The sequence below is a fragment of the Podarcis filfolensis genome, assembly GCF_964270895.1.
Source record: "Podarcis filfolensis genome assembly, chromosome: Z".
Taxonomy (NCBI): domain Eukaryota; kingdom Metazoa; phylum Chordata; class Lepidosauria; order Squamata; family Lacertidae; genus Podarcis; species Podarcis filfolensis.
Genome location: NC_139617.1, coordinates 1,364,428 through 1,384,977, shown reverse-complemented (window position 1 = coordinate 1,384,977; position 20,550 = coordinate 1,364,428). Strand labels below are relative to the sequence as shown.

At 48.5% G+C, this 20,550-nt stretch overlaps 2 protein-coding genes and 1 long non-coding RNA gene across 5 annotated transcripts in view; 1 reads left to right on the top strand and 2 right to left on the bottom strand.

The window, feature by feature from the left end:
- GPC4 (glypican 4) overlaps positions 1-11,689 on the bottom strand; it is a 108,375-nt gene extending 96,686 nt beyond the window's left edge. The window contains exon 1 of the mRNA XM_083595429.1: positions 11,167-11,689. Coding sequence (XP_083451555.1) covers positions 11,167-11,356 — 190 coding nt within the window. The 5' untranslated portion in view covers positions 11,357-11,689. The remainder of the gene's footprint in view (positions 1-11,166) is intronic.
- KLHL13 (kelch like family member 13) overlaps positions 1-20,550 on the bottom strand; it is a 1,461,558-nt gene that overhangs the window by 1,091,688 nt on the left and 349,320 nt on the right. The window lies entirely within an intron of this gene.
- LOC310754061 lies at positions 8,308-19,475 on the top strand. Of its 3 annotated transcripts, none has more exons than XR_014543577.1 (5): positions 8,308-8,460; positions 13,210-13,321; positions 13,472-13,545; positions 18,615-18,712; positions 19,433-19,475. It is a non-coding gene; the product is annotated as an uncharacterized lncRNA (long non-coding RNA). The 3 variants fall into 3 exon arrangements; XR_014543578.1 differs by lacking the exon at positions 8,308-8,460 and adding an exon at positions 11,554-11,664; XR_014543579.1 differs by lacking the exon at positions 8,308-8,460 and adding an exon at positions 11,731-12,012.

The window sequence follows — 20,550 nt, the reverse complement described above, 5'->3', positions numbered from 1 at the left end:
ACCTCCTGTTTGCTAGTAAAACTGAGTTACTATGTCGCAAAATGATGCATGTCCAAAAAGTGTGTCACCAACAGGGAAAGTTTGGAAAGCTCTGGTGTAGACAATGCTGAGCTAAGTGGACCAACAGCCTGATTCAGTGTAAGGCATCTTCTTACAACAGAGCAGTGGCAGATTTCTCTTAGCCCCCAAGGGCAAGAGAATGGAAAAGCCAGAGCTCCCAGTCCAGTGGGTCTGGTGGCTCTGCAGGCAGAGCTGCCTTCCTGGTTCACTCTGGACAATTCTTGCCACTGCAACTGAAAGCAGGAAGACTCCCAGGGTATAGGGAAGAGGCGAGGGGACCCCTGCCCTTTCTCTGCTACTGACAGACCCTTAAAGAACTGCAGCAGAATATATGGGGGGGTCTTCTGCTGCAGGCTCCAAATAATCTAGCTGCTGTTTCCTGAATCTGGCACTTTTGAGGAACAGGTTGCTGGTTATCTTATTTATTTATTTATGCCCAATTGCACTGCAAAGTTATATTGTATCATGCCAGGCCTGTACATTTCAACACAAGTAAGATCAATGGATATGTGTCTTAATGACTGAAATTTCATAATAAATTTAAAGGGCTATGGTGTTAGTACTATCAAAAGACATTGTTTGATTTATCATGTTATGCTTTGAAATGAAATAGTGTTCACTGTTTCATGTAGTGATCATAGAAACATGGAAGTGGAAGACTGTTCAACTATCAAACAGCTTTTACTATCATGAAGTTCTTCCTAATGTTTAGTTGGAATCTCCTTTCTTGAAGCCATTGGTTTGAGACCTACCCTGCAGAGCAGGAGAAAACAAGTTTCCTCCATCCTGTGTGTAATAATCCTTTAGATATTTGGCTCTCATATCTCCTTCTCAGTCTCCTCGTTTCCAGGCTAAACATGCCCAGCTCCCTCAACCATTCCTCATCAAGCCTGGTTTCCAGACCACTGATCATACTGATCGCCCTCCTCTGCACACGTTCCAGTTTGCCAATACCCTTTTTGAACTGTGGTGCCCAAAAATGGACACAGGACTCCAGGTGTGATTACCGTATTTTTCGCCCTATAGAACACACTTTTTCCCCTCCAAAAATGAAGGGGAAATGTCTGTGCGTCCTATGGGGCGAATGCAGGCTTTCGCTGAAGCCTGGAGAGCGAGAGGCATCGGTGCGCACCGACCCCTCTCACTCTCCAGGCTTCAGGAAGCTATCCGCAAGCCTTGCAAGCCCAGTGGGAATTCCCGCAGGCTCGCAAGGCTTGCGGGCAGCAGCCTGCAGCCCGGAGCACGGGGTGCCCTCCGAAGGACGCCCTGTGCTTCGGGAAGGTGTCCGCAAGCCTCCTGCACCTGGCGGGAGATCCCGCTGGGCGCGCGAGGCTTGGGGCGGCAGCCTGTTCTGGGGGCTGGGGTCGGGGGAAGCTCGGGCTTCCCCCGCGCCAGGGGAAAAAATGTTTTTTTCTTTATTTCCCTCCCCCCCCCCAAAAAAACTAGGTGCGTCCTATGGGGCGAAAAATACGGTAACTTCAGTTAATGCAGCCTTTAATTGCATTAGACTTCTTTGCTTCCATGTCGCAAGGATCTAAGGCACAAGGATCTAAGCCGCCCTGAGCCCAGCTTCGGCTGGGGAGGGCAGGATATAAATAATTTTTTTTATTATTTCTATTATTATTATTATTATTATTATTATTTTATCCTTTTCACATGTACTGATATACACTTGGGGGGTGTGGGGAACAAGTGTCACCTATGTTATTTTCTTATTTGGACCATTTCCATACTGCTTAACATGTAAAAGTATCTAAAACAATAATAACATAAGGGAATGTTACAGAAATACAGAGTGTTGCATGCATGGATGCTACAGTAATATAAATTGTTAATAAATATATAACAACATCAATTCCTTCTCCTTCTAACATACCTCCCTTCTCAGACCCCAGAACTCCATGCATCTACTCCGACCCTCACACAGGGCCCAGGCAGACACACAGTTCACCCTGCAAAATTTGACAACGAAGAGACGTCCTGGAAACACCACCAAGTCTGAATGCCAGTTTCAAATCTATGCTCATGGCATCTTGTGACCAGCCAAGAACAAGACCCTTGGGTCCTAATGGACAGCTCAATGAAGATGCTGACCCATGGTGCAGCAGATGTGGGGAGGAAATGCCATCTTGGGGATAATTAGGAAAGGGGCCAGAAATCACACTGCACTGACAAGTATTTTGAAACTGTGCTTGGAATACTGTTTACAGCTCCAATCACCTCACCTCAGGACAATGCAGGGCTGGGAAAAGTTCAGAGAAGAGCATCCGAAATGATTAAGGGGCTGGAACAACTTCCCTGAGAGAAAGGGATACTTTGATTGCATGGCAAGTACAGTTTGTGTGTGACGGAGGTGTATAAAATTACACACAGAAAGCAGATAGTGATAAGCTTTTCTTTCTCCCAGTATTAGAACTCTGGACCATCCAATAAAGCTGAATGTTGGAGGGGGCAGGACAAAGGTGCCTAGAAAGAAGGACTTCTACGCACAGGGCATGCAACTTGCTCTCAGGGGATGTAGCAATAGCCATCAACTTAGATGGCTTTAAAAGAGGATTGGACAAATTCCTGGAGGACAACACTATCAACAGCTACTACTATGCACCTGAGCACTCAATGAAGGAATCACAAGTCAGGGGAGGCTACCGTTTTGCTCAGTTCCGGCTTGCAGGCTTCCCACAATGCAAAAGAAAACCAAAACGTGCACAAAAAGGCTGATTTGAAAATTCAATTTATGTGAATAGCCATGCGTTCAGCATCAGATGCTGATAAGAAAAAACAAATGGAGTAGCTAGCATAAATCATCTGTTTCCAAATACATTCAGCATCAGTGTCTATGTACCTTATATTGCTTGTAATGCCAAACACATGAAGCAATAATTAATATCTGTTCAATATAATTCTATAGATATGTTAAAAGCTTTCTGTGCATTGTGTGATTCCCATAATGAGCATCAGGTTGAGCACTGTAAGAACAGGATGGTGCACTATGAGCCATTGGTCTGATCCCTCAGTGCTCTTCATATAAATTGGGGGACAAGAGTGGGAGAGGGAGGGAGAGCAATATTGCTCACATGCCCTGCTTCATGAGCTCCTAAAGCCAGCTGGATACTGTGGGCAATGCAATCATGGGACAAATAGGATTTTGGTCTGATCCACTAGGACTCTCCTTATTTTATGCTCTTGCACCAGGATTGAGCCACCTCTGCAGAAATGCAGTGACGCTAGTGGAAGATTAGTGCACGGCTGCAGCCCTGACTTCAGAGGAACAAGGATAATCAAATGCATTTCAAATGCAAGGATAATCAAAAGCTGGATTCCCCAGACAACATTCTCTGGCGTTTGCTTCATTTCCTTTCAGGAAAGATTCTGAGCTTCATATTGGCTGACCTGACCCACCACCAAGCATCTCCAAAATGCAGGAAAACAAGGAGGACTGATTTGGACGCCCAGCAATGGAACAGAAAGGGATGAAGTTTTGCCCAACAGGCCTGGAAGCAAACAGCAAGGAGCCAAGGCTGCAATGACAAATGTGTAAATCAACAAGCAACAAAGATGCAATGGCTGGTATTACCACTGAATGACAACTGCAGGAAGGAGCATTAGACACAGTGCACAGTTGAACTATGGAACTCACTCCCACAAGAGGCAGTGATGTCCACCAGCTTGGATGGTTTTCAGAAACCAATAGCTGAAAGGGTCTTGCTTGTGACTTTCCTACATGGATTTGGTTGGACATAATGAGAGCAAGATACTGGACTGGACAGATCATTGGCCTGACTGAGATGGGCGCTTCTTATGTTCTGATTAGGAAGAGAGGCAAGGAGATCCCAAGGAACAGAGAGAAGCAGCATCAGGGTGAAGAAAAAAGATACCGAGGCGGGGGGGGGGCGGAATGCCAGCTGGGAAGGACCATAGCTCTGAGGCAGAGAACCTGCTTGGCATTCAGAAGGTTCCAGGTTCACTTCCTGCCACCAGGGCAGACGATATCTGGTTTTCAACATCATGATATATCAGCAGCTAAACATCACAATTTAATGATACAGTGGTACCTCAGGTTAAGTACTTAATTCATTCCAGAGGTCCGTTCTTAACCTGAAACTGTTCTTAACCTGAAGCACCACTTTAGCCAATAGGGCCTCCTGCTGCTGCCACGCCACCAGAGCCTGATTTCTGTTCTTATCCTGAAGCAAAGTTCTTAACCTGAAGCACTATTTCTGGGTTAGCGGAGTGTGTAACCTGAAGCGTATGTAACCCGAGGTACCACTGTATATCACAAAGTCTGCTTCTCCAAGGCAGTTTGGCCCCTCTGCCATCTGTTAGCGATGTTGTGTGCACATGATCTGCCACTTCATGGTAAGGCCAGGTGGAACCCAGGGTTGAGAAAGGCTGGTTTACTGGAACCCTCCCCTGAATCTGTTTCCTCCCCTGCCACATCCTCTGTAGACAACTCTGAAGTTTCCCAGGGCCCAGCATGGTTCATCCCACCCCACTGGGACCCTCCACAGGATCATCAGCCTCAAGGTCTTCCAAGACGTCTCCACAGCACTCACTACAGGGAGGATTTGTCTAAAGCTCTTCGAAAGCCATCCACGTTGTAGCAGTCACTGCTTCCTGAGGCACATAGTTCCAGAGTTGAACTATGCTCATCTACTTCTTAACTATATTGATCTGCAACCCCACCAGCAGCAGGAGAGGAGGAGCAGCCGGATCAACTGCAAAGCAGTTACTATTTTCCTGCTTTGCAGACCATTCCTGGAGGACACTGGACCCACCCACCACCGATTTGTAACACCAGACTTCTGGGTGGGGAGATTAAATGGGGGCAGGATATTGGTTCAATGTGAATGATTTTTGGACTAGGAAGAGGTTGAAGTTTTGTTTATTTGCTAATTTGTGGTCAGAAAACTGCTTTGATTATTATTTGAACATTGTTATTGTTGTTCGCCACTACCTATACGGCTGGTATATTTATTTCCATGTTATTTTATATTCATGTATTATAGGATTCCCCCTGCCTGCCCGCCCCCCCCCCCCGTTCCCCATGGCTTTATGTATTGTATATTCCTTTTGCTTTAAGTTGCTTGAATACCTTTGGGTGATACGTTTAATAATTGAATGAAATAAATGAACCTTGTTCAGTTACTGTCTGTCTGGCGCTCTGTGCACCTTGCCTCTCTCCACCTACTTGGTCCTGCTAAATGGTGATGCCAGGCCTTGAATGTTGCAGCCTTTGTCACACAAAGCTTGGGCTCCATCACTGATCTATGGCCCTTCCTTTAAGACACAGAAAGATAGGAAGCCTCCCTATACTGCTGACCCTGCAGTGGTCACCTTCCAACATTCCATGCTGCTGAATAAATGAGACAGAGCCTATGTGTGCAGCGCTTTAAAGCATTGAACCAGGGCCTAGGAGGCCAGGGTTCAAATCCCCACTTGTCCATGAAACTCACTGGGTGACCTTGAGCCAGTTGCTGCCTCTCAGCCTACCCTACAGGGCCACTGTGGGGATTCATAGAATCATAGAGTTGGAAGAGACCACAAGGGCCATCGAGTCCAACCCCCTGCCAAGCAGGAAACACCATCAGAGCACTCCTGACATATGGTTGTCAAGCCTCTGCTTAAAGACCTCCAAAGAAGGAGACTCCACCACACTCCTTGGCAGCAAATTCCACTGAGGATTAAATGAGGGGGATTAAATGAGGGGGAGAAACACATAGGTCACCTTGAGCTCCTTGAGGGTGGGTGGGAAGTCAGATTGAAATTATTATTATCATAATATAGATAGATAGATAGATAAATAAATAAATAAATAAATAAATGGCCTCATCTCATTCTGTATTGTCTGCAGAGTCTGGCATTCCAGGGTTTCAGGCAGTCCTCCCTCCCAGCTTACCTGGAAATGCAGGGGGTGGAGTTTGAACCTCAGGTCTTCCTGCAAATGCTCTACCTCTGAACTCTGGCACCTCCCCAAGACACAAAAGATAACTAACACTGTCTTTGTTCATGGCAAGGAAAGAGGATATGCCACAGCTACCTGGAGGGCACCTGCAACAGTGAAGATTTACTCCCTACTTCCTGCTGTGTCGAGGTATTTACTTAGGGGCTGTCTGTGTTGTGACAGTGTCCTAGACTCAGATGAATGCCTTAACCCTCCACATTTTTGAGTCATTCAGTCATGCATTTTTGTTATTGTGGGGGTAGTGTGAAATGGCACCGCCAGGGTGAGAGTCCTTGGTGGTCTCTCAAAGGCCCCGGCTAAAAAGGCACATCCTTTGTTCCTTGGGAGAATGCAGTCCAGTAGGTCATTCAGAAGGGAAAATAAAGGCAGCAGTCTCTCTCTTTTTGGAGGGGGGGGGGAAACCTTGAAACAAGCAACTGTGAAAAAGAGGCTTGTTGTGGGGAGAAATAAAACGTTTTGGTGCAAGCGCAGTGACGACGGTTTTGCTTGCTTAAAGTGTGCAAGGTACCTTTGTCACACAAATGCATCAAGGCAAAGCTGCAAAGGGGCTGTTCTGCAGTTCTGAAACAGCAACGAGAAGCTTGCTCTTGGATAATGGGAGACTGACACATGGCTCAGCCAACTGCACCATGGCAGCAGACGAGTCCCTGGCTAGAAAAGCTCCACTGGCTGCCGGTCTGTTTCCAGGCTCAATTCAAACTGTGCTGGCTATGACCTATTAAGCACTATACAGCCTAGGTCCAGGCTATCTGATAGAGCATATTCACTCATGTGAACGTGCCCAGGTTCTGAGATTTTTGGGAGGCTTTTGCCCTATTCTCAGTCCCACCATCCTCACAGGTCTACTTGGTGGGGACGTGGGACAGGGCCTTCTTGGTGTCTGCTCCCAGACTTTTTATTGTAATGGTGGGTGGGTGGGTGGGTGGGTGTGGGTGTAGAATCATAGAACTGTAGAGCTGTAAGAAATCCTTGAGAATCATCTAGTCCAGCCCCCTGCAATGCAGTAATCTCAGCTAAAGCATCCATATTCTACTGATGTTTAAATGTGTGCGTTTCTTTAAAAAAATGATTGCTTTTCCCTGTATTTTTAGCTGCTTCTATTTTAGCAGTAAGTCGCCTGTCAGGGAAAGAGGCAGGATATAAATAAATATAACAACAGCAACAGGAGCAGCCTGTTCAAAGTCACCTGCGAGCATATGATTTGCACAAATGCTATCCATGAACATTCCCAGTGGTGCATTTTGGTGGCGCAAAGTGGCCTCCTTGGTTTTGGCACCATCTCTAAGGCTGTGGTGGAGAAGAGCATCAGTGGCCCTCCAAAGGCCACGGGCGATGGGAACTGTCTTCGAGCAACATCTGGAAGAGCACAGCAGTTCTGAACTCTAGAAAAAGAAAGAACCCTTCTTTGCCAGTAGTGTCTCATATTGAATCAGCAGCCATTTGTTCATCTACTGCAGTGCTGTCTACACGGACTGGCAGCAGCTCTCCAGGGTTTCAAGCAGCAGATCCTACCTGGGGATGCTGGGACTTGAACCTGAGACCTTCTGCATGCAAAGCAAATGCTCAGCTTCTGTGGCCCATTCTCAGGTAGCCTTGAGAAACATCACAGCAAGACTGAGCTGTGAATCCAGAAGGATCCATTCAAGCCTCACCTCCATTATAAACTTGGAGAAGCTGAGACCCCAGGAGCCGCGCCTGGAAGAAAGCCCTGTTTGTTGGCGGGACTTAGCCTCTGTACAGAGGACTGTTCTATTTATATGTTGGGGGGCAGGGATAAGAACACGGGCCTACCTCACAGGGTCGTTGTAAGGATAAGACCTCAGAGATTTGTCAGGACAGTACTGATCTTACGCAGTGCCTTACAATCCATTTTATTCTCACAGACGCCTCAGCTCAGTAGCAGAGCAAAAGGTCCCAGGTTCAGCCTTGGCATCTCTATGCAGGGATGGAATAAGACTCCTTGGACGGCCATTTAGCATGCAGACAGTAATGAACTAGATAGACAAAGGACCAAACTCCACAGAAATCAGCTTCTAAAACCCCTAAATAGTAGGGTTTTGCCACAGCCCATTTACTGGCACAGAACAAGAAGGGAATGCACAGAGACGGATCCAAAGTGCTTGGCGAAGTAGGGATTCAAACACAGTCCTCCTCAGCTTTAAAGGAACTGGGCTGTAAGTGAGGAGAGAGACGCCCTGGAGGGTCACTGCCAGTCAAAGAAGACTGGGAAGTGCGGGAGAGCTAAATAGCAGGCTGACCCTGCATAAGGCCTCTTCCTTCATTCTCCCTTCAGAGGGCCAGCAGTGCATGCACATCTTCCCAGGGTCAATCTTGCAGAATATCAGCTGGGGAAGACCTCTTTCTGGCAGAGATCCTGGAGAGTTGCTGATTGGCTGCCACCAGTCAGCAAAGACCAACCAGGTGTCATCCAGATATTGGTAAGCTAAAACTCCCATCATCCTTGACCTGGGGTTGAATGAAAGTGTAATCTGGAGAGCAGGGAGGCTGGCACACAGTCCTGGGTTAGATGGGACAGTTAAAACAGGGTCCTTTATGCAGGAGGCCATCCCCTAGTAACAGCTGGCTGGGCATACACTATACCTTTAAAGCACATTCAATACACATTTTTGACCCCTCACTGCAACCTGTTAAAAGTTGCTGGGAACCGTAACTGTGAGAGGTAAAACTACAGTGCCCAGAATCCTTTTTAGGAATAGGATTTGTTCTGAATGAGCTTTAAAAGGACGGAACAATGCATGCAGCCTCTCTTTATTCTTAAGGAGGGGGGGAATCAACACCTCTCTTTCCCACCCCTCCTCCCTAGGAAGTGTTGCTAATAACTCTCTTCTAAAGGGCAAGAGGCAAAAGTCAGGATGCCTATTTATAAAGCCTGGTGGGGTCCAAATGTAAAACCAGAGAAAGGCCAATCACTTCCTGCAGAGAGAGTCTCACGTTTCGGCAAGAAGTTCCCCAAAATTCATCGGCCAGTTAAAGTGATGCTCTCCCAAGGGGGTGACGGCAGCTTGGGGTGTGGGGGGCTGCCTAGCTGCACAATCTGGCAAGCAGCAAACAAGTAAAAAGTGGCTTTTCCAATGTGACAAAAATACAGAGGGCATGTTAATTGCTTTCATTTAAAGATAAATATATCTGGGGGGGGGAGTAGGGCATGCAGGGCTGGATGAGTAGCACCAGGTGCCATCCAACGAAGCCAAATGTCAGAAGACTCCTTCACAAAACAGTTTTGCTCTAGAACTCCCTCCCACAAGATGTAGCAATGGGCACCAGGGATGCCAACTTGAATAAAATATTTGGGGGGACAGGTAAGCCCTGCCCCATATAATTGTTCACACGACGCAGCACATAAACACCATTTGAATGGCAATGCCTATTTATTGGGGGGGGCTCAAATATTTTACGGGGGGGGGAGAGAGAAGACCCTTCAACCCCTAGGAGTTGGCTCCTATGATGGCCACCAACTTGGATGGCTTTAAAAGAGGACTGGACAAGTTCCTGGAGGAGGCAGAGGAGGCAATTTGTGGCTTAGTGTCAGTGGTTAGATTCTTCACTCCACGGTTGGAGGCAGTATTGCTTCTGACTCCCAGTTGCTGGGGGCTGCTAGTGGGGAGGGGGCTGTTTCCCTTGGGTCCTGCTTGCAGGCTATTTCCCACAGGGTCATCTGCTTGGCTACTGGCAGGGCAGGGTGCTAGCCTAGTTGGGCCCCTTTGGCCTGACCATGTTGGCCAGGCTCTTCGCAAGTTTTTCTTCACCATCCTTCTTGGCATCCTGGCTATTCCAGGCCATTATCAATTTTCATCAACTGCCTGAAACGCGGGTCAAGGCAATGGCCAAGGTGACCAGCCATGTCCCCTCTTTATGGTTTGCCTCCTGAAACTACTTAGGAGTTACTGAGTTCTTTCTTTTTGCTACGACAAAAAAAGCAGCAGGGGGGGTAGGAATACTGTGTGGCCTTCTCAATGGCAGAGGCTTCTCAATTGCCAAGGAAATGTAAATGCAGTCTACCTTCTTTCCCACCAATCCCGAGTTCAGCTCCCTTGCTAGAAACTCCACCCCACTGCAAGGGGGGGGGGGGTAGAGAAGCGAGCAACAGCCACATGGTTTGGGAGGCATCAATTGTTGCGAATTCCATCAGCAAATTCCTCCACGGTTTGCCTGAATTCATTTAGTAGATCCGAAGGGGGGCTGGGGGAGAGAGACGGGAGGTGATTTCCTCACCAAATAATCTCTCTTCACCCCTCCGCTTTTCAGCTGCTCCGAAACTGAAGTTGTTTAAAGAAAGAATGAGATGTCTGCAATCCAGGGCTCTCTTGAAAAGTGTGTTTGGAAAACTCAGGAACCCAGATTACAATTAAATTGTAATTGTGTGCGTGTGTGTGTGTGTTGGGGGTTGCAATAAAAGGCTACAGCTTTTTGCCAATTTGTTCACTGGAGATTTCCCCCTCAGCTCTCCCCACACGGCCGCCGCTGCACGCCCCCAGCCTTACACAAGCAACAACTTGATAAAGAAAGAGAGAACGGGGGGCAAATTTTTCTCCTTCACACAAATCCCCATTTCCCAATTCTTTCTTTGGGGATACACGCGCCTACCTAGAAGTAAGTCCCACTGAGCTCCAGGAGGCTTACATGCAAGTAGACGCTCCTGGGATTGAGCTCCAAATCGAACTTCCACAGAAGAACGGCGTCGGGCTTGCAAGCCTTGTCCCAAGTTTCCAAAGGGGGAGGGGGCCCGGTATCGAGGAGTTTGGGGTCCACTTCCCGCACCCACCCCAACGAGGCCCTGCTTTCCAAGGCAGTTCAGACAGCATGGGTTGCCAAATCAGAACTGTTTTTGACGTGGTTTTTTTGGGGGGGAGCGAGTAAAGCCCCGGGAGTGTCCAAGGACACCAGTTGCCGGCTGAAAGCTCTTGGCAAAACCTCGGGGAGAAGGGAGAGAAAAGCGACAGCCCCCCCCCCCGGAAAAGTCTTGGTAGAGCGAGAAAGAGTCGTGGAATATAATAAAATTAAACCCCGAGCCTACTCCAGAACTGACGACAAAGAAGGCTTCTATTTCCCCCACCCCGCAGAAAGTGACCCAAAGCCGGTCCCCCACGGCTACTCCACCCCCCTAACTCCCCGCCGCCCCTCACCGTTGATTTCGTGGCTGGGCGCCTCGCTCTGGCTGAAACCTTTGGCCACGTAGAGCTTCTTGACTTCGGAACAACTTCGCGAGCGCGGCTCGGCCGACGACGCGGCGGCGGCGGCGGCGAGAAGCAGCCAAAGGAGCGGCCGGCCCCAGGCGGCGGTGGCCGGGGGCCGGAGCCGTGGGCGGGCCAGCATGCTGGACGAAGGCGCGCGGGCTCCGGAGAGGAGAGGGCGCCGCTGGCCACACGGCCCGGCGGAGGACGGCGAGGGCGCCCTGCCGCGCGCGGCGAGGCTCCCCACCGCGGCCGAGTCCTCGGCGGCTCCGCTGCGGAGAAGAAACTTTAGGCGCCTCGGAGGGAAAGACGCGGCGGCGGCGGCGGCGGCGGCGGCGGCAGAAACACCAGCCGGGACAGGCAGCGGCGGCGGCGGCCCCCAGGAAAAGCAGGAGCAGCCCGGCGGGGCGGAGTGGAGCTGGAGCCCTGCCTTCGCCTCCGCCTCTCCAAGCGCGCGCGCGCCTCCCTCCGCGCGGGGAAGCCGGCAGGCGCGCTCGGGGGCGGGATGGGAGTGCGGAGAGGGGGCAGTGAATGGGTGGGCTGGCCCCAATCGCGAATCTCCCTCCCTCCGCCCCTGCCCTTAATGAAGATAAGAGAGAAGCGGCTGAGAGTTCGCAGGGGCTCTTCTTTAAAAAATAAAATAGATTGCGCGGATCTCGCTTCCATTCCCTAGGGTGCCCCTCCCTTCCAAAAGCAGATTTTTGGCCGCCGCTACGATCCTGGCAAGCCGCACGCCCCTCCCCCTCCGTCTGCGCCAGAAGGGAGACCCATTGAGTTCAATGAGAGCCTAAGGAACAGGTGAGGGGTGCGTGGGTGGGTGTTTCCCGGCGCGCCGTAGGCTGCAAAAATCTTCCATGTGCTTCCTCGCGAGAAAGCCTTCCTGGGACTTGTTTCCGAAGCCATGTGCATAGAATGGCTCTGACGGAGGCGGGGAAAAGTCTGCGGTTGCTCACCTGGGGGCAAGTCCCGTTGAAAACAATTGGTCTTACGAGAATGGAGCGGGCACTGTTAAACCCTGAAAGTAGGCGGAGGGTTGGATCCGCGCAGCCTGTTCCTGGTGAGGTGTTTGCAGAAGGAAGCCCGAATGAAGTCGACGCGGGGGGGGTCGTTTTCAGGTAGTAGGGTAGCCGCTCCCTACACCAAGAAGTCTTATTACAATGACAGAAAAGAAAATGAGCATTTATTGACACCACCAGCAGCTAAATATGTATCCTGCAACATGTTTAGGTTACAATTCTGTTTATTTCCTTTCGTGTTGGTTCCATGGCAGGCTGCCATCGAGCTTACTTCATTACAGCTAAGTGACATTATGGAACCCCGGAGACCAGAGTTCAAATCCCTGCTCAACCAGGAAGCTCGCTGGGCGACCTTGGACCAGTGTCTGAGTCTGACCTACCTCATAGGTTGTTGTGAGGATAGAATGAGGAGGAGGAGCTATAAATGCAATAAATAAAATTATTACCATTATTATTACCATCCAGCCTTCACTAGCACATCCCAGAGCAGGTTACATCATTATATTCAGAATTAAGGACAGTTAAAACAGAGTTCAGTCCCAGAAATAAGGTGGACCCTGAAAACACACATTTCAGACTACAGGTAGCTGGAAAATAAACTATTGCATCCCTTGGGACTTACTTCTGTGGAAACACATAATGCACAGGGCTGTACACTACAGTGGTACCTCGGGTTACAGATGCTTCAGGTTACATACACTTCAAGTTACAGACTCCGCTAACCCAGAAATAGTACCTCAGGTTAAGAACTTTGCTTCAGGATGAGAACAGAAATTGTGCTCCCATGGCGCGGCGGCAGCAGGAGGCCCCATTAGCTAATGTGGTGCTTCAGGTTAAGAACAGTTTCAGGTTAAGAACAGACCTCCAGAATTAATTAAGTTCTTAACCCGAGGTACCACTGTATTTGGTTCAAATTTATTAACTCGCCTGTTTTTCACTCAGCTGTGTTTTGTAACAAGTTCATTTGTTTTTCAAACAGATTTGGCCTCATCTTTACCCTCTTGTGTGTGTGTGTTTTACTGGCAACTTTGACATTTTTGTGGTGCTGACACAACAGCTAAGGAACCAGATGCCTTTACAATAATAAACAGGTGTTACGCTCAGTGGTGTGTCTTGTCTGTTATTTACTAACTCCATCAGATTTGCAATTTCTACACTCCTTCTATCGGAGGCTTATTAGTTATTATTAAGAGGGAGGGGGAGATTCCTGGTACTCCCAACATTTCTTTGTTTTCCTGCAGGCCTGGGTTAAAAGTCAGTGACCCAAATGGATTTTGATGCAGATCTTTTCCGTGTGGCGATTTCTGATTGGCAGGTAAACCAATTCAAATTAATTGGTTGTCTTTGCACATGTGCATGCGTGCTTCCACAAACACACACACACATACCCCAAGCATCAGTGGTGTTAGCATCTCCTGGAGCCCCGCCTCTCTATCTTTAACCACACCCATCCCATGATTGGCTATGCCCATTTTAAAAAAAGAAATAGATGTAAACTTGCCTATAGCAATTTTAATAGAAAATCTCCTGTCACGCCTAAACACATTTTCCTTCACTTTAAAGTTGCTATGATTCTATGATCTATTTCCTTACATTTTTAGAATTAAGGAGTAGCAATTTTTCCAAGGCATGGGGACAAAACACACACATTTTTCCCAGGCGAAAGGCTATCTTAAGAAATGTTGCAGCTCAAATGACACCCTTTCTCTCTCTTTTGAATAAATTTTATTAGGGTTTATAGAGAAAAATGCAAAACTTAATATCAAATATATTTTCCTCTTTTTTTATCCGAACTAAGACTTTGATTTAAATACAATAAAAATATAAAGAGAATGGAGGGAGAAATTATTAAAAACAGAGAAAGAGAGAAATAAAGAAAAATTAAAAAGAGGCTGAGAGAGAGAAAAATAAAATTCAGAAGGTAAGTCCACTGTATATAAACAAAATTCACTTCATCCACTCCAATGTTATACCCAACAAAGCCACTTTCTATAAACAAACACCCTTTCTCCAAGTCAAGATGCAGAGCACCCATGGCCAACTGGGCTTCTTTCGCTGAGACGGCTAGAGCGCCGGCGGCAGATAACTCATTCTGAATCTGACTGGACACGGGTTAGAGCTCAATGTCGAGCCTACCAAGTGGCGATCGCGACGGCAAAGAGGACTTTCTTCACTGCCTCTGTTGCATCTGCAGAAAACAGCAGCAGGAGACTCTTTCAGGCGGTTCGCCCCTGCTCCATCGGGGCCCAGTACAAGTCACATGATCTTCTGCAATGATTTTGCAAAGTTTTTTGCAGATAAAGTCACTCAGATTTGGAAGGAGCTAGACACCACCATGGGAGCAGGGCCGGGGTGGGAGAGTGCTAGAGTCCTGTCTGGTCAAGTTGCATGGAATCAATTTCAATCTGTTACCCCCGAGGATGTGGACAGGCTGCTTGGACGCGTGAAACCAACCACCTGTCTCCTTGATCCTTGCCCATCCTGGCTTATAAAAGCTAGCCGGGAAGGGCTGGGAGACAGGCTTCATGGGGTGGTGAATGCTTCCCTCGGTGAGGGAGCCTTTCCAGACCCGCTGAAAGAGGCGGTTATTAAACCGCTTCTTAAAAAACCATCTTTAGATGCGGCCACGATGGCCAACTATCGCCCAGTCTCAAATCTTCCATTCTTGGGCAAGGTGATTGAGCGCGTGGTTGCTGAACAACTCCAGGCACGCCTGGAGGATGCGGACCATTTGGATCCCTTCCAATCGGGATTCAGGCCTCATCATGGGACTGAAACTGCCTTGGTCGCGCTGGTCGATGATCTCCAGCGGGCTAGGGACAAAGGTGAGAGCTGTTTCCTAGTTCTGCTGGATCTCTCAGCGGCTTTTGACACCATCGACCATAACATCCTTCTGGACCATCTAGAGGGGCAGGGAGCTGGGGGCACTGTTATACAGTGGTTCTGCTCCTTTTTCCTGGGCCATGTTCAGAAAGTGGTGGTGGGGGATGAGTGTTCAGACCCCTGGGCTCTCACTTACGGGGTGCCTCAGGGTTCTGTCCTCTCCCCCATGCTTTTTAATATCTACATGCAGCCGCTGGGAGAGATCATCAGGGGGTTTGGGCTGGGTGTTCATCAGTATGCGGATGATACCCAGCTCTACCTCTCTTTCAAATCATAGAATCATAGAGTTGGAAGAGACCACAAGGGCCATCGAGTCCAACCCCCTGCCAAGCAGGAAACACCATCAGAGCACTCCTGACATATGCTTGTCAAGCCTCTGCTTAAAGACCTCCAAAGAAGGAGACTCCACCACACTCCTTGGCAGAAAATTCCACTGTCGAACAGCTCTTACTGTCAGGAAGTTCTTCCTAATGTTTAGGTGGAATCTTCTTTCTTGTAGTTTGGAACCATTGCTCCGTGTCCGCTTCTCTGGAGCAGCAGAAAACAACCTTTCTCCCTCCTCTATGTGACATCCTTTTATATATTTGAACATGGCTATCATATCACCCCTTAACCTCCTCTTCTCCAGGCTAAACATGCCCAGCTCCCTTAGCCGTTCCTCATAAGGCATCGTTTCCAGGCCTTTGACCATTTTGGTTGCCCTCCTCTGGATACGTTCCAGTTTGTCAGTGTCCTTCTTGAACTGTGGTGCCCAGAACTGGACACAGTACTCCAGGTGAGGTCTGACCAGAGCAGAATACAGTGGCACTATTACTTCCCTTGATCTAGATGCTATACTCCTATTGATGCAGCCCAGAATTGCATTGGCTTTTTTAGCTGCCGTGTCACACTGTTGGCTCATGTCAAGTTTGTGGTCAACCAAGACTCCTAGATCCTTTTCACATCAGAACCAGTGAAGGCAGTGAAGGTCCTGTGTGAGCGTCTGGAAATGGTTGGACGATGGATGGTGGCTCACAGATTGAGGTTGAATCCTGACAAGACAGAAGTACTGTTTTGGGGGGACAGGAGGCAGGTGGGTGTGGAGGACTCCCTGGTCCTGAATGGGGTTACTGTGCCCCTGAAGAACCAGGTGCGCAGCCTGGGGGTCATTTTGGACTCGCAGCTGTCCAAGGAGGTGCAGGTCAATTCTGTGTCCAGGGCAGCTGTTTACCAGCTCCATCTGGTACGCAGGCTGAGACCCTTCCTGCCCACAGACTGTCTTGCAAGAGTGGTGCATGCTCTAGTTATCTCCCGCTTGGACTACTGCAATGCACTCTATGTGGGGCTACCTTTGAAGGTGACTCGGAAACTACAACTAATCCAGAATGCGGCAGATAGACTGGTGACTGGGAGTGGCCGCCGGGACCACATAACACCAGTCCTGAGAGATCTGCATTGGCTCCCAGTATGTTTCCAAGCACAATTCAAAGTGTTGGTGCTGACCTTTAAAGCCCTAAAAGGCCTTGGCCCAGTAGACCTGAAGGAGCGTCTCCACCCGCCCAGTTCTGCCTGGACACTGAGGTCCAGTGCTGAGGGCCTTTTGGCAGTTCCCTCGCTGCGAGAAGCCAAGTTACAGGGAACCACACAGAGGGCCTTCTCGGTAGTGGTGCCTGCCCTGTGAAACGCCCTCCCACCAGATGTCAAAGAAATAAACAACTATTTCACATTTAGAAGGCATCTGAAGGCAGCCCTGTTTAGGGAAGCTTTTAAAGTTTGATGGACTATTGTATTTTAATATTTTGTTGGAAGCCTCCGAGAGTGACTGGGCCAGATGGGTGGGGTATAAATAAATTATTATTATTATTATTATTATTATTATTATTATTATTATTATGCAAATGTGGCAGGAAGCCCCTCAATCACCACCTCCTGTCACTGGCAACAATGATAGAGTTAAACAACTAACCAAGCACCTTGTCTACTTGTTGGACCAGGCCTGCCTTGCACCTCTGACCCTAGGGGAGCAAGTAACGCTGTGATCTAGGCCACTGAGCCTCTTGGGCTTGCCAGTCGTAAGGTTCCGTGGTTTGAATCCACACAATGGGGTGAGCTCCCGTTGCTCTGTCCCAGCTCCTGCCAACCTAGCAGTTCGAAAGCACACCAGTGCAAGTAGATAAATAGGTATCGCTGCAGCGGGAAGGTAAACGGCATTTCTGTGTGCTCTGGTTTCCGTCACGGTGTCCGATTGTGCCAGAAGTGGCTTAATAATGCTGGTCGCGTGACCCGGAAAGCTGTCTGTGGCCAAAAATGTATAGATTGCTCTTGGAATGGCATGACCTGGAAAGCTGTCTGTGGACGCACACCAGCTCTCTCAGCCTAAAGCAAGATGAGTGCTGCACCCCTTAGTTGCCTTCGACTGGACTTAACCATCCAGAGGTCCTTTACCTTTTTACCTTTAACTGCACCTCTGACAGCCCACCCCACCCCCCAATCCGACAAGTAAGCACTGCCCTCACATCCCTTGGCCACATTCTGGAACGTGCAAATCAAACTCATCAATTTCCCAAACCTTTTGAAGGTTTAGGGTGTCTGACTATGCTGGCTCACCCTTCACCACTGCCAGAGAAGAACATCATAATGGAGTGGCTCAGGAAACAGGTAGGATCTTGCAAGTCTCTCCTCCTTGACTCTTCTGCCTTTAACTCATGAGTAAAGAGACCAACTGGTTAATAGAGGGCACTTTATCCCAGAGGAACGTCTCTGTGCTGCCTGAAAAGAGCAGTTGTTGTTATGTGGGGCAAAGCTTCAGAAATCTGCTGAAACACCTTTGTCAGAGGAGGAGGAAAAGGTACAGAGACTCTCCATACATAGGAAACTACCTCCTTCTAGCTAAGCATTGCCTACACTGGCTGGCAGCAGCTGTCCAGGTTTTCAGGCAGTGGGTCTCCCCCAGTCCTACTTGGAGACTTCTGCATGCTCAGCAGGTGCTCTACCATGGAGCTATAGCACCCCCCATTTCTCCCTCTCTCTTATAAGCCAGATGTGACCCTCTAGAATAAGAGAACTGTAGAGCTGGAAGGGACCTTGAGGGTTATCCAGTCCAACTCCCTGCAATGACATTGCTGAACTCCAGCTCCTGTGGTCCCTGGTCACTGGCCATGCTGGCTGGGGCTAATGGGAGTTGGAGTCTAGAGGACCTCAGGTCCCCCACCGCTGCTCTAGCCCTGCCTATTCAGTCCCACTTCCCTTCCATCTCTGGCCACACTCTTTCTCAAGGAAACGGATATGAAGTCCCATTGAAGTGACATGTTTTGTAACATGCTTTGGCTGCCACTCTTCCTCTGGAAATGGAGGATAGGTCCCCCAACTCGCTTGGCAGACTAGATGCCATGCTCAGTGCAATGCATATTTCCCCCAATGACTAACTGAATTCAAAGCAGCCATGGAGCAGAAGAATGTTCAAGGAAGAAGGGGAGGGGGACGCTTGTTAACTTCCATATCCAAACTGTCCTCCCTCTCCAGCAACCTTTCACCCTGCAGGGGGAAAGAGATGCAAGCCCATGGGGGAAAAGATGAATGCACCTGAGCATCCTCACTGCTGCAAGGCACAAAGAACACAGGTAACATTTTTAAACTTCTGGCATTTATACCGTGTGCCATTCCTCCCACAGCATCATTAAATCGATTGCTGACCAATTATCGTTTCATCCCGGTTTGAGTATGGCCTTATGGGAAGGCCTTGGGCAAAGCACTAATTCCTGGCCTCAGTTTCTCAGCTGTGTAACCCTGGGCAGGGGGAGAGGAGCTGACCTGCCTCACAGGGTCATTGTGATGTTGAAACAACGACTTATGTATCTGGGAATTTTTTACAAAGCGACAGAGACTTGGAAAAGTTTCCTCATTGTAGCTACACGTTGTGTCTTACAGTTTACTGATCAGGTCTGCACCTGTTTTGCTTTGGAACAGCTGCTATTTTTCATAGGCTGTTCACTGAGCTCTGAGTGATACAGATGTTTTTTTTAAAAAAATATTATTTTCAGAAAAAGACAAGAATGCAAATCATAAAAGCAGTAACATGAGAGAAATTTCCAGGCCAGAACAACAAAACAAAGTAAAAGCAAACAAGATGTAAAACAAAGGTCTGGTTATTCTGCTTCTCTTCCAGTGGCGTAGCGTGGGTTGTCAGCACCCGGGGCAAGGCAAGTAATTTGCGCCCCCTAACCCGTGGATTTTAGCACTGATTTTAGCACTGCGAGTGCGAGCGCCCCCCCCCCAGATGTTGCGCCCGGTGCGGCCGGCCCCCCTGCACCCCCCATGCTACGCCACTGTTCTCTTCACAGGCTCCCAATGAAGCAGCAGAGAACTCCAAAGATACTGGGCACTGATCTCTTTGCTGTTAAAGATGCTAGAAACTCACATACCTTGCTGGTGAATCTGCAGATTCTCTGGCTGTCGCTGCTGGTTCTCGGTATTTTCTTTTCATTGTTACAGGGAAGTGATGGTGCCCATTTGATATCTTTTCAGGTATAACACACACAAATATTCTGAACAATATGGGTGAGAGGGGGGATATCCCATTTGTCCTCCAAGTCCAGTTTTAAACTCTATTCGTGAAACATAAGATGTGTGAAAGGCTTTAAAAACAAAACAATGCCTCAGATTGGATCAGAAGTAGAAATCCTCCCCATTCATCTGACTGACTTGAACTGGTGCCACAGTGCAAGCATTGTTGTTACTGGTCAGTGACTTCCTAAATGAACAAGTTATGGTACTTTCGTCTTTTCTGCCCAAGTGATCAGATGATATTAAAACCTATGTGCAATTTGGCAGGAAGCAGGGAGAAAGCAAGAGAGCAGCAGTCACTAGCAAACCTAAACTATTTACCTTATGTCAGGTTCTGCCAGGGCTACAAAAAGCTGGTTTTCATGTCACCAGAACAACACTTGGTTTCTCTCCCCCCCCTTCCCGCTCCCCCACTCCTCCTCCCCATTTTGGAATTAACAAAGTAAACTGATCTTCCTGCAGAATGTGTCATACAATTAGGATTGGGATAAACAGGTTTCTCAGTATGGCCTCTGTATCCTGGTGGGCTGAGGAGACAAAGGGACAAGGATGGGGAAGGTGGAGAGAGCAGGTTTCATCAAACAAAGCTTGCATCTGTTTTCAGTGCCAGAGTCTAGATGCATGTATGAAATGGGGCGCTTCTTCTGGGATCAGATAGAACTCATGGGCATCCAATGAAGCTGAATACTGAAAGTCTCAGGACAAGGAAAATAAGGTCCTTCTCAGCACAGTGCATGTTTAAACTTTGGAACTCACTGCCACTGGAGGCAGTGATAGCCACAAACTTGGATGGCTTTAAAGTGGATTGGACAAGATAATGGAGGCTGTCAATGGCTACTAGCCACAGTGATTGAAGGCGGCAATGCTTCTGAATGCCAGTTGCTGGAAACCGCAG